Source organism: Sander lucioperca, chromosome 14, assembly GCF_008315115.2.
Source record: "Sander lucioperca isolate FBNREF2018 chromosome 14, SLUC_FBN_1.2, whole genome shotgun sequence".
In the NCBI taxonomy this organism is placed as follows: Eukaryota; Metazoa; Chordata; class Actinopteri; order Perciformes; family Percidae; genus Sander; species Sander lucioperca.
The window spans coordinates 17,353,760-17,366,825 of record NC_050186.1 but is presented as its reverse complement, the minus strand read 5'-3'; the positions used below and the strand labels follow the sequence as shown (position 1 = coordinate 17,366,825).

At 39.0% G+C, this 13,066-nt stretch overlaps 2 protein-coding genes and 2 non-coding genes across 4 annotated transcripts; all 4 read right to left on the bottom strand.

Annotated features, from left to right (window-relative positions):
- Position 1: 1 nt before the first annotated feature.
- On the bottom strand, positions 2-3,702 carry rps5 (ribosomal protein S5). Its single transcript, XM_031295944.1, has 6 exons — positions 3,578-3,702; positions 2,617-2,720; positions 2,073-2,282; positions 806-934; positions 295-393; positions 2-112 (listed from the first exon to the last, which is right to left on the bottom strand). Coding segments are annotated over exons 1-6 (612 nt in total). The 5' UTR covers positions 3,579-3,702; the 3' UTR covers positions 2-43.
- On the bottom strand, positions 468-599 carry LOC116047526. The gene has a single exon (XR_004104407.1). It is a non-coding gene; the product is annotated as a small nucleolar RNA SNORA3/SNORA45 family (small nucleolar RNA).
- Positions 2,368-2,500, bottom strand: LOC116047527. The gene has a single exon (XR_004104408.1). It is a non-coding gene; the product is annotated as a small nucleolar RNA SNORA3/SNORA45 family (small nucleolar RNA).
- Positions 3,703-4,366: 664 nt separating the features above from the next.
- Positions 4,367-12,804, bottom strand: ppt2b (palmitoyl-protein thioesterase 2b). Its single transcript, XM_031295942.2, has 9 exons — positions 12,314-12,804; positions 11,246-11,399; positions 10,403-10,498; positions 10,017-10,124; positions 9,786-9,869; positions 8,417-8,501; positions 7,810-7,864; positions 6,806-7,003; positions 4,367-5,956 (listed from the first exon to the last, which is right to left on the bottom strand). The coding sequence occupies exons 1-8, from the start codon at positions 12,500-12,502 to the stop codon at positions 6,860-6,862; spliced, it is 915 nt and encodes a 304-aa protein (XP_031151802.1). The 5' UTR covers positions 12,503-12,804; the 3' UTR covers positions 4,367-5,956; positions 6,806-6,859.
- Positions 12,805-13,066: the final 262 nt, after the last annotated feature.

The window sequence follows — 13,066 nt, the reverse complement described above, 5'->3', positions numbered from 1 at the left end:
ATCAGAAGAAATTTTGACATTTATTTGTTAGAAAGTTTGTTGTTTAACGGTTGGATTTAGCAACTCTCTCCAACTCGTCCTTCTTCTTGATGGCGTAAGAGTTAGATGAACCCTGAAATTAGGAGAAATTGGCAATTTAATATACATCAATATAAACAGAGGACCAGAATTACAGACGGCATTGTGTTTCTCACCACCTTAATTACAGGTTATGTTTTTGAGCATCAGAAGGGTACAATAATAGGAATTATATTGTATTTATCAGACTCATGCTATAAGTGGATAAACTGTTACCTTAGCTGCATTGATCAGCTCATCAGCCAGGCACTCAGCGATGGTCTTGATGTTCCTGAAAGCAGCTTCTCTTGCTCCTGTGCACAGCAGCCAGATGGCCTACAAGACAAGAGAGAGCAGCATATTAGGGACTGACAAATTAACTTTGGTGGAATAAACACTGGCTGGTAGTGTAATGTATCTGAGTTGGTGATTGACTGGGCCACAACAGACTACAGCCAATGAATAAGCAAAGATATTTCCTCTGCGAGCACTCTAGCACACCAGGACAACGGGAAGTATCCAGGCGTGACTCTAGCCTCGCTTAATGCACAGCATTTAACTATTCTAGCAATTGCAAATAAAAGCAACATTTGGGCTCAATTAACTAAATTTACCAGATATGTGAAAGCACAACACCTCATTTTGCCTGGTCTGAAGTATAAGGAGTTTGTTGTAATGCCACATTAAATCAAAGATTAGCCCCAACCTTCAAGAAAAACATGCATTTAATGTAAATGGGTGTGGTTACCTGGTTGACTCTGCGGAGGGGCGACACGTCCACAGCCTGCCTCCTGACGGTACCAGCACGGCCGATACGGGTGGAGTCCTCACGGGGTCCACTGTTGATGATGGCGTTCACCAAGACCTGGAGGGGATTCTGGGAACAACATTTAAAATAGTTTAGAAATTTCATTCAATGAACATGTTGCAACATAACAGCAAGAAAGATATGACACTGGATACCAACGGAAACCTGGCATGAAGTGCAGGTAATCTGCTCAATGTTGTGGTATGCCAACATTAATCATTTTAAGTAATGCTCTGGACTCTACTGTATTTCGATTTCACTTCAGTGACATCTGTTCAACAGTAACTTCTGCGATGTTCACTACAACTTAAGTACAAATCTGGGAATTTGACCATTTCAATTATACACAGATGGTAAAGGTATCATTAACAGTATAGTTTTACTTAGTTACTTTAATGGTGCCTGCGTTATAATTAACAGCTCATTTGCATTTCTTCTGTTAAGTTCAATCAGAAGAAGCATAATCTGAATTGGGCACTGTGTTTACTATTATCTGCTCTGGACTTAAAACTAATCAATGTAATCTGCTTCTTTAAAAAAAAAGTCCCTGTAAAAAAAAGCTAAAAAATACAAGTAGCTTGTGTATTATTGCAATGAAAACCTGACCCATAGGATCAGTTGGAGACTTAACCGTGCTTCACAGTTCACACTTTGCTGTAGCTCTTAATTGTATGCTGCCTTTCAAATTTCAGTCTCGATCTGCCTTAAGCTTGAATTATGGTTCTGCAGAGGCTTTACGCAGAGCTTTCGCCGTAGCCTATGTCAAGTGGCCTGATGTTTATACTTGTGTGTTGGTGTGTGCGTCGCTCTCTTTCAAATAGCAGGGCTGGCATGTGTGTGCATAGAGTGAGGGTGATTAGTTTCGGAGAGAGTACTGACTCTAGAGTCATAGTGAGAGAAACAAAGTGTCTCCCCTGTGCTTTCTGACCAAGGTGGGAACTCCTTGATTTCATGTTGTTTATGGAGAAGGAGAATCAGGTGTAGGGGGAAACGCAACTCTACCAAAGCCATGGCCGAGCAGCATTCGTCGCCGCAACGTGTAGTTACATCTTTTGAGAGGTGCACGTCAGGCTACGGCGTAGGTCCGTGTCTCCACTTACTTACGTAGCCACAGCGTAGATTTTACACAGAAGTATAGTTCACGCTTTAATCATGCTACACACACTAAACAAGAGTGAGAATTGTCGTAAAAGTTAGTGGTGCATACCTCTCCTGTCAGCAGGTGGATGATCTCGAAGGCGTGCTTGACAATGCGCACGGTCATCAGCTTCTTGCCATTGTTGCGGCCGTGCATCATCATGGAGTTGGTCAGACGCTCCACAATGGGGCACTGGGCCTTACGGAAACGTTTGGCGGCATAACGTCCTCCAGAGTGTGGCAGGTACTTGGCGTACTTCTCTTTCACAGCAATGTAATCCTGCAGAGTACAGAGATGTTTTTAAACATCATGGTTTATACAGATTTTAACCCAGCATTGTTGAGGTACAGTATGTATGAAGACTTGGTGTGTCTGAGTTGGTGATTGACTGGGCCACAACAGACTACAGCCAATGAATAAGCAAAGACATTTCCTCTACGAGCACTCTAGCACACCAGGACAACAGGGCAGTGTCTAGGCGTGACTCTAGCCTCGATTAACGCATCAAATACAAACAATTATTTCAGCAAATAAAGTTAAAGTAAAAAAAGAAATTAAGATTTCTGTATCAATCATCAATTGATACAAGCAGCAACTGCCTCTTGCTGCTTACCTGCAGGGAGATGTCATTGATCTGGACATCGTCAGTGCTCCACTTCCCGAAGAGTTTGATCTCCGGGGACTCGGCCACAGCTGGGGCAGTCTCCCACTCAGTCACTGAGGATGAAAAAACAAACAGGTGGTCACTTCATTTAGCATTGTGTGCACCTCATTTTTGAAAAGATACATTTATATTTTAACTGAATCCATTTAAAAAAAAAAAAAAAGGGCTGGGAAATATTAGCCTTCACGTCACACCAGCTTGTCTTATGTTAACAAATGAGGCACACAGTGGTTAGTGGTCTGGTTGATATTGATCACATTACGCAATACTGGATCTGTCATTGTCACATTTCATCAATTCTGAATATATTTGAACGCAACCTCAATTTAGATAGATATCTTAGCTACATTGCAAAGCTCAACCCGTTTTCATGCTAACCTACCCGAGGTTACGTAGCTACACACAATAATACAGATACCTAAATATCTCTCTTTAGCATAGAACACTTGAACATAACGTTATGATTCAATGTAAGGCCACATTTTCACAGCAGGGCCCGAGTTGAAGCCTGCTTCTCCGAATTTAACGTAACGTTAGTCAGGCTTACTGAGTGACCGTAAGCCTGACAAGCTAGCGAACGCCTGAACAGAAGTGGTAATTTCTACTTTAAGAACGTGCCAATACCAAATATACTATCGCAACATTTAGTGAAATAAAGTACTGAGATGTATTGAGGTAGCTAGCTGATTCACATGCCGCATCCACATGTGCTAAAGAGCTAGCCACATGCTAACACTAAGCGCCGTTTTGCTCGTATGGAAATTCTTAGTACAAATAAAACATTATTACGGAAAACGGAGATGCTTATTTCTTATTTCTCGGACAATAGGAGTCAATACCGCTTCTAATTATCCAAGAATAATCTTTTTGAAGACATATGAAGCGAGCAAAAGGTGGATTTTTAACTCACTTGTGTCTGCCGTTCTGTACCACACTTCTCTGAGACGGAAAAGGGCCTTTTCGAGGCGCCGCGTGCAGATATCCGGTGAGCTGGTGGGTTTCTTCCGGTGCGCAAAACTTGAAGGGAATTGTAGTCTTTTCTTTTAGAATGGACTGACGCTAACAGTGTGTAGTTTGGATAAATAAATACGTTAAAGAAAATGCTTGTTTGTTTTTTAATGTTCTTAAAATGATTTTGTATCCTTATTCTGCCATAGAACTGTACAATAATAATCATTTATTGATTGATATATAAGATAGACTATAAGATATATGTTTCATCTTTTCATTCTCCCAATAATCAAAACAATCATTTTTTCAAGTAGGTATCCGGCATAAATGTAATAACTATGGCAAAAATGAAAGCCTGATATTGATATTTAAGTTTACAATATTAAATGAATTTGAATCAAATAACTATAATGATATTGTAAGGCAATAATTGTGCATTATAAACATAAAATAATTGACATTTCTGACTTTTGATAAGTATCCCTTAAATGAAGTTAAAGAATTGCGGCAAAGATACAGTATATACCGACCAGTTGGAAAATAAAGTTGTCAAAAACTGTAACTGTACATTTTAAATAGTAAAATAGCAAAAACAAATATAAACAATCCAAACATAGCAGAAACATATACGTTTAAATAAGAAGAATAAAGTCAGTTAAGTCCGACTTTAATTTTTAAGATGGCAGGGTGTTTCCTGAATAGACAAAGACTATCTATTATACTATTGTAATAACTTAAGACAAAAGAAGATGTTCAAAACTGTCTTTTATTGAGGAATTGACAACATTTGACACATTCACTTGCAGACCAAAAACTGTAGAAATTGTAGGATTGTAGTCAAAAAAGTTATTTCTGTTTAAGTTTTAAAAAAATGTCCATAACCACATTTACTGTTTTTAAAGCAAGAAAACTGAACAGAGAGGACATTTATGTAGTTAGGTTAACTTGTACAACTAGCATACATTAAACAAAAGGATGCAACAATATTAAAATAATACTACAAATCTAACAACTTTAAAACAGTTAAAATCATCCCATCTTCACCATTTCCCTTTTCTTTATCTGGTTAAACATTGTGCAATGCACATGTTTTTACCCATTCAAATTCACTTCTTGTTTATCACACAAAAGATATTTCCATTGCTTTTCTTCTGGAAAGAAACATCTATAAAGTACATAAACATCCAATAAAATGCAAACAGTTAAGAGACAACAATCCCTTTTCCAACAAACAGACAATAATAAAGCTCAAAGGCCTGAGATATCTAAATGCGATGAGAGGTAAAGAGCGCCACGTACAATAGTCAGGTGGACAAGTAAACACTAATATAGCACTGCCACTCTCCGGCCACTCTACATCCACCCCTCCATATCATTATTTTTAGCACCATCACCACAGAAGAGGCAGTGTGTCGTAGCACTTTGTATGGGACATGAAACACTGAGGCATGAGGGGAAACTTTAAGGCTTAATCTACTAAAGCTCCAAAGCACTGCATGACAATGACAATAATCATGATATTCACGATCAGATGTATACACTAAAAAAACAAAGAGGAAAACACAACCGACCGACCGACACCCCCCCCCGGGTTAAAAATAAAAGAATAAAAATATGTAAATTACTGCATCATAACATGAGCAGGGCATTGAGTTTCTACATGTAGACAAGTTGAGAGAATGTCGCTCAGGCACTGTTGTGTTATGTGGGGTTTTGAGGTATGTGTGACCAAACACACACAGACACACACGGATATATATACTGTATGTATGCGGGCTCGCTTTCATACAAATAAAAGGCGCACTCCACCAATTTTCTACACACGACATATTTCAGTTGTGAGGAACTAGTCAGGCTGTGAAAACAGTAAAATGTTTCTCAACCTCTGCTCCATTGATTTTTGACCTCTCTCTTTTTAGTCTCTCTCTTACAAGTCCCTTTACTTTACTGAAATGCAATACTAAAGTGCCAGAGTGCTCCTTTAATGTCTGATTTGCTTTACCGTTGAAGACTGTAATAACATAATAGCTAGTTAAACCTTTAGCAAGTTTATGGGATCCTTCTCATTTGTTGCTTCTGAGTTTGCGCCTTGTGCTAATTTTCTGAGAAAGTACCTTCAGCAGAAAGAGATGTGCTGGACTTGTTTGACAGCAGCAACACGGTTTAAAACAAATAATTAAAAGGACTAGTTTAACATTCTGGGAAATATGCTTATTCACTTTCTTGCCGAGTTTTAGTTTTCTAGAAGAAGATTGATACCACTCTTATGTCCGTACAATAAATATGAGCCTACAGTCAGCAGCTGGTTAGCTTAGCTTAGCATAAAGACTGGAAACAGGGGAAAACCACTAACCTGGCTTTGTCCAGTGCAAAAAATCTGCCTACCGGCACCTCTAAAGGCCCTGACACACCAACCCGACGACCGACCGTTGGCAGAAAAGGCAGTCGGACTGATCAGTCGGCTCACCGAGGTCCAAAAAGTGCCTCGGAACACACCGAAGCGACGCCGACTTGAGCGTACGTTCTGCGTGTGCACAAGACGTAATACGTCTCCATAACAGCAGGCGGCAAAATGAAATGACGAACACGTTACGTGGGTCTGGCTTCTCCAGCCGGCCATAATGGCGGCTCGTTTGGAATACGATCTTGTATTTTACGAAAATAGTTCACTGAAACGTGTTCCTGAAAACATTTTAAGCAAGAAATAGGCCATGCAGTTGCTGAATCTGTTTCAGAACGACAAATGTCAGTTTCGTCATTTTGGGTTAGCACTCCACCAATCAGATTGGTCATTGAGTCCGTCTGCCTGCCCTCTGATTCAACATGTCAAATCGGCCAAAATAAAGGCAGACGGCCCCTCCGACGGACGACCAGGCTAGGAGTGGTATCTATCTAACAAGCATATTTTCCAAAATGTTAAACTATTTCTTTTAAAGTAACCTAAGTCGTTAACTAGGATGAGCATGAAAAACAAAATGTACAACAGAAACACAAACCTCACCAGCTGCAAGTACAAGAAAAAAGTAACACTGGCAACACTGGTTGATTACCAAGTGATTTCTAAGAACTGTAATCCAAAAGATGAGATTAAATCCTTAAGAGTGCACTCACAAATGTTTGCGAGTATACTTCACAGTAGTTGTAGAGTTTTATACATCGTGGAAGTTAAGAGCTTAGAAAACTGCAGCATGTGTATCTGTGTGTGTGTGTGCATCTGTGTGTGCTGTAAATGAGTTTTGTTCTACACCAGCCACTTCTCCATGCACGTGTGAAACACTGTCTCATTTGAGTGCCAATACACATGTTGGACGCCGGGAACAGAACAGATGATCAGATCTCCACGAGCCGCCAGCGTCTTCAGACCGAAAACATCTCTTAAATACAACTGAAACAGAAAAAAAATGATTTAGGCCTTGGCCTTCTTTTTCTTCTTCTTATCCAAACGTTTCATCCTTATTAGATAGATAGATAGACTTTTATTGATCCCAAAAAAATGGGAAATTCCAGTGTTGCAGCAGTAAAATATCAGACACACAGCACACATACAGAATATACATGAAATAATAGGATACAATATACATGAGATAATAATAGGATAGAATATAAGAACAAATAATTTAAAATATATACAAGTTGGGAATGACAATGTACAACTGTTTAACTAGTATTGATAAGCTGTAGATAAAACTATTGTGCAGGGTGCACTTAGTGCATATTTAAACTAGGTATATTATCCCAAGGCAATACATAACTGAAGGACGATTTGCTGCATTGGGATGGGAACCTCCAAACATCAGACATACATGTTAAATGTTCCTGCTCACTACAAAGATCTTTAACTGGGACATTAGTAAAGGTGAAATCTTTATTTTGTATGCTTCATTTATCTTGCAAAACAGGCTACAATGATGCTCAGGGCAAATTATTTCTGATGTAGGAAGGAAAGACTGTCAACTGTCTGTTGATGTTTGGTACAAGCCTACATTTTGTACGTTGGGACAAAAGACAAAGTTCTTTGTTTGCAATGAAACATATGTAAGAGGTTCTGTGTTCTTTTTTGATAAAGCTTTGTTTCACCACTACACTGGTATTTTTGGTGTCTTAAAAGTATTAGCAACAATCACAAAAGGGCATTGAAATAAACTATAAACAGTGTCGTATGTGTGTGTCTGTTGTGTGATTTTCACTCACATCTTGGTGCTGCATCTCAACGACAGTCTCGTTGTCGTCATAGAATCCGAACTGACTAAAAATCATGAGAGAAACAGAAGGAGAATAATGTGTGAGCATCACATGAGAGTCATCTGATAAGCCACAGTCAAATAAAAGCAAATCTAGCAGAGCCTAGTTATGTGTGAACTGAGCATAGAAAGTGTCATATGACATCGGGGGGAGGGGGGGGGTATGAATCAAAGTGGAAACTGGAAGAAATAATCCCTCAGTTGGAGCAGAGAAAAGAACGTAATCTCAACATGTTTTTTTATTAGGGGTTCAGAGGTGCATGAATAATACTCAATTAAATGAATTAACTCTGTTGTTTTAGAGGCATTTTAGCATGAGGGTCAGTTTCATGGTACTGTGTGCCTCAAGTATATATGGTAGAAAAATCTAAACATTTCATTGCATAAGATGACACCCCAACGTTCACTATCAAACTGCGAAAAATAATCATAATGTGCTCATTCTTTTCAACAAGATCTCAAATATATCAACGATTACCGTAAAATTGTTTTGTCTTTAAGAAAGATTATTACCAGATCAAAAGACCACAAGTAGAAAAAATATTTTCAAGACTCACCTTGACTGCCAGGGAGTGATGACTCCATCGTCTGGTCCTCCGACCAACACCAGCTTTTTGATTTTGAGGAAGTTCTTCTTCCACTCTGAGATTGAGACATAAAACACAGTGAATATACACTCTGGGGCCACTTTATTAGGTACACCTGTACAACCTGTTGCAATCCAGTGCAACAGCTCTGCTATAAACTTAACTTAACCAGTTAAATCTCTGGACTAGTGAGAAGTATTGTCTGTAATGTATATATTGCGTATTATTTACATTTTTTCATTTCCTTTTTTTTCCTGCTTTCTTACTTCTCGGTCTGTCTCTGTGCTGCTGTAAAATGCGAATTTCCATGCATCAATAGTCTTATTTTATCTTAATTCATAAGTTATGTTTTTCAAATAATACCTGATGAGCAAACTTCTTCCTAAATTGATTTACAGTCTCTTTTTAAGATGAAACCTGTATTGAAGTGTTAATCAACTACACAAGGAGAAACTGTATTGTCCAAATATGCATCCTTTGTAATAAGATTTTTTTCTTATCTACGTATATGCACTACAGCAACGACTACTACTATTATCTGCAGGTTTGGTCTGCGCATCTTGTGTGCGACTGTTGTGTATTCCTGTTGTTATCTTTTGTTATACTGTCATGGATTTGTCTGACATATTTTCATGTTGTGATGAAATCTATTTGTTTGTTTTCACTGAATGTGGCCCTTTTGCCCTCTTGTATTTGGAGACAACAACCTTCTTTTACTCACTGATATTTGCTTTTAGTCATAAGGTCAAAGTTACTGTTGCACCACAGAGATAAACAAAAACCCACTAATAGTTACATTCACAAAATGTATGGATGAGTTTTAAGTGTGGTTTATACTTCTGCGTAAAATATACACCGTGGCTACGTACGGCTTAGGTTCCGGCGTAGGTCCGTGTCTCCACGTACCTATGCCGGAACCTACGCCGTAGCTGGACGTGCACCTCTTGAAAAATGTAACAACACGTTGCGGCAATGCATATCGTGTCTTGGCAGCATTGCATTTCCACCTACCCATTTCCTGGTTCTCCTTCTCCATAAACAACATGAAATCAAGGAGAGGGTTAACTTTTCCTGCTACAGATTTCCCACCGTGGTCAGAAAGCACAGGGGAGACACTCGGTTTCTCTCACTATGACTTTAGAGTTGCTACTCGCTCCGAAGCTAATCACAGTCACTCTCTCACTTCTCCCTCGCTCTACCACACACTCCCTACACATACACATGCTGGCTCGACGCACAAGTATAAACTTCAGGCCACTTATGTAGGCTATGGCAAAAGCTCTGCGTGGAGCCTCCGCAGAACCATAAATCAAGCTTTACCCGCAAGGAATGTGCTGACCTGTTGAATTTGGATTGGGTCTTTCGCTGTTGAGTAGAGCCAAATAATCACTGCTGTTCACATACAGGTCTCTGTGGTGGGGGTCTGGAGGAGGAGGACAAACAACCAGTATCTCAAAACATTGGTTTATGAAGCTCTCTTATACTAAATCTCTTGTCTTTGAATCTGATATAATCTACGCTGCATATCTAATTTTCAGGTTTGACAAGATATGGAATACAAATGACTCACCATTCCAGTAGTTGCAGATGGAGATCCTCTGACCCATTGACGTGTAGCAGAGATGGAAGAGATTGGACTTCACAAACTGTGGGAAGAGGTATCTCAAGTAGTCTGTGTCTGAAGAGAAAACAAAAAGTTAAGAGCAGGACAAAGAACAAGTCTGAGAGATGGAGAGAAAAAAAAAAAACGTTCTTCCCATGGTAAATCTGCAATAACAGATTTTTATGGCCACTTGACGGCAGCGAAAACTATTTGAGAACACAACACTGACATATCATCTTTTAAGTTAATGTGGTAAACTTGTTAGCGGTTTCTTGATACATTCTTATTTAAAGAATACTGATTATAGGTGCTTTAAACATAATCACATATTCAGCCTTTGACATTGAACCCACCTCCATATTGCCCGGCCTGAGGTGAGGACAGAGAGATGAAAGATTGGACGTTGTGGTCAGAGAGAGTGGAGAGGATTCCTCTGCAAACCAGCCCACCTGTGATTGAAAAAATAAAAAAATGTATCAGTCTTTTTACCTGCTTGACCAACAGTCAAAGACCTGAAGATATTCAATCACATAAGACAAATAAAAGCTTAGTATCCTTATAATTTAGAAGCTGGAATGAGGAAATGTTTAGCATTTCTGCCCCAGAAAATTGCTTTAATCTTCGATGAACTAATCAAATAATTGACTAGTTGTTTGAATCATATTGATTGCAATGTACTGTAAAGACTACGCACTATTGATTTTTCACATTCATGTTCTTGAAAAAACATTTCAATTTGATTTTCAGTATAGCATGACCTTTAATCTATAAAAACATGAAAAATGAAATCTAAAGTTCCTCATAGAAATACTAAACATCTGTGGTAGCAGGTTGGCAACAATTGCCCATGTATGTTGGGCAAAGAAAGAAAAAAATCTAATTTCTTCCCCTGGTTTTTACAAACTGGAACATTTAGCAGTTTGAATTCCAAGCTGCTGGCCAGGAATTTCCAACTCCTGACTGGGGAAGAAATTCCAAGAGTCATAAAATAAATATATCCAGTGAATGAAATAAACAGAGAGTCCCTAAAGTCCCATATTTTAAATAAAAGTGTGAAATATTTACAATTTACAGAATACAATGTCACCCTGAGGTCAGTTATTGCAAGAATAACATACATTCCAAAACTGTTTTATAATCTTGAGCAAATACCACATTGATGTCTCTATTTCACTTTCACAAATGCTTTCACAGACCTTGAGAGTAGCAGATAAAGTGCACCCCGTCTTCTGCGTTTTGCATTATTGGGTAAATAGCTGCCTTGAATCCTTCCACCTGCTTCCACATGGGCTGCAGGCTGGCACTTCTGTCAAACAAGTCGATGACTGTCACATTTGTTCCAGGATGAGACTGCAGGAGAGAGAAGAAGATGGTTTCACTTCATAAACAGGGTGTACTGGGCTTGTAGGGAGGGACTGTGTTTAAGTAATTCCTCATATTGTTGCATGAAGCGTCAAACATCTACAAGAAACAGCAAGGTAACCTCAGCATTAAAGGCAACAACAGCAAGGCAAACCAGACCTACTGGTATCAAAGGTCTGTGGGTATGTTAGCTACTTTTTGATCAGGATGTGCTTTAAATATTGATGATTCATTAGGCTGTTTGGTAAGAAGGCAGGAGCACAGACTAACTGAAGCAGACAGACCGAGATCTGAATTTCCGCTTTTGATTTTTTTCTTTTCCTCCTGAAATATGTTTAGTCTGGTTTCAGTCATTAGCTTTCTACTACAGCAGAGGGGAAAAGAGGAACTTACTCTAGGTTTAACCTTGCCGGAGTTCCCACAAAAACTTCACCACATCCTCAACTCAACCAGGTTAGAATCTGTGTGTCTGTTTCAAAAGGGTGTGTGAGGGAATAAGATAATTCAAGAGGTAAAGCTGGACAGGGCACATTTCACTGTGCATTTTGAATTTCATTACCACAGACAACTTTACTAAATAAAACCTCCTGCACACAGCCTACTTCCCACAGATTTAATGTACCAAAAAGTTGCTGCAGGAATAATGCAGAATAGTTAAATTTACACCACAAGATAATCTTCTGACTCTACCAAGTTGACTAGTGTGGCAGTATACATGTTACATGGTGCAGGTCAACGCTTTGCTGATAACGTGGTGATGATATAAGCTGTAAGGCCTCTGCAGTGTATAATGTATGGTCAACCCCTGAAAAACAAAATGTAGCCTATACTGGTATATTCTTTGCTCCAAATTATCTACAAAACAACCACATTGAAACACTCTCTTTATTCCGACCACTTACCTCGTTAATGAACCGCTGTAAATTTATAAAATCCCCTGAGCTGTCGAACAAACCGTGCACTATGATCACCGGCTTGTACCCGACCACTGCAGCCCAGAGACACGCACCGAGCAGCGGATACAGGAGCCCGGCCGCCCCGCTGCTGCTCCTCCTCCGGTTTGACAAAGCAGAATGAGAGCCCTTCATCATAACTTAAAATAATTTCAAAATAAACACTTAAAGGTTTCCTAAATTAAAGAGCGATTACTAAATAAAATAAAAAAACATAAAATCTTGATGTTTGGCTAATGTGCTATCATCTTCATGTCCATTTCTTTTTCCAAGCTAGGGTAAAAAAGAGCCAAATGTCAGCTGTTCAGTGTCCCTTAAATATCCTGTTTTACACCCACACTGTATGTTTTATTTCTTAATAACACTTCGACGAAAACACTACATCAGCTGCTAAACTTTGCTTTGGTTTCTTTTGTTTGTTCCGGTTTTAAATTAAACGTGATGCGGCCGCTGTTGACGTCATTTCCGGTTTCAGCTCGTCCAATCAACAGCGCGGACAGATCAAGTCAAATTTAAAATCCATCACTAAATACATTTTTTATTGCAGTATACTTATGTTCGGAATTATGCATGACTAATATTTTTTAAATTAACATAAAAAGCTAAGCAAAACTTCTTGAGGTTTAGAGAAAGAAATAATAGCTCGTTGACACACACACACACACACACACACACACACACACACACACACACACACACACA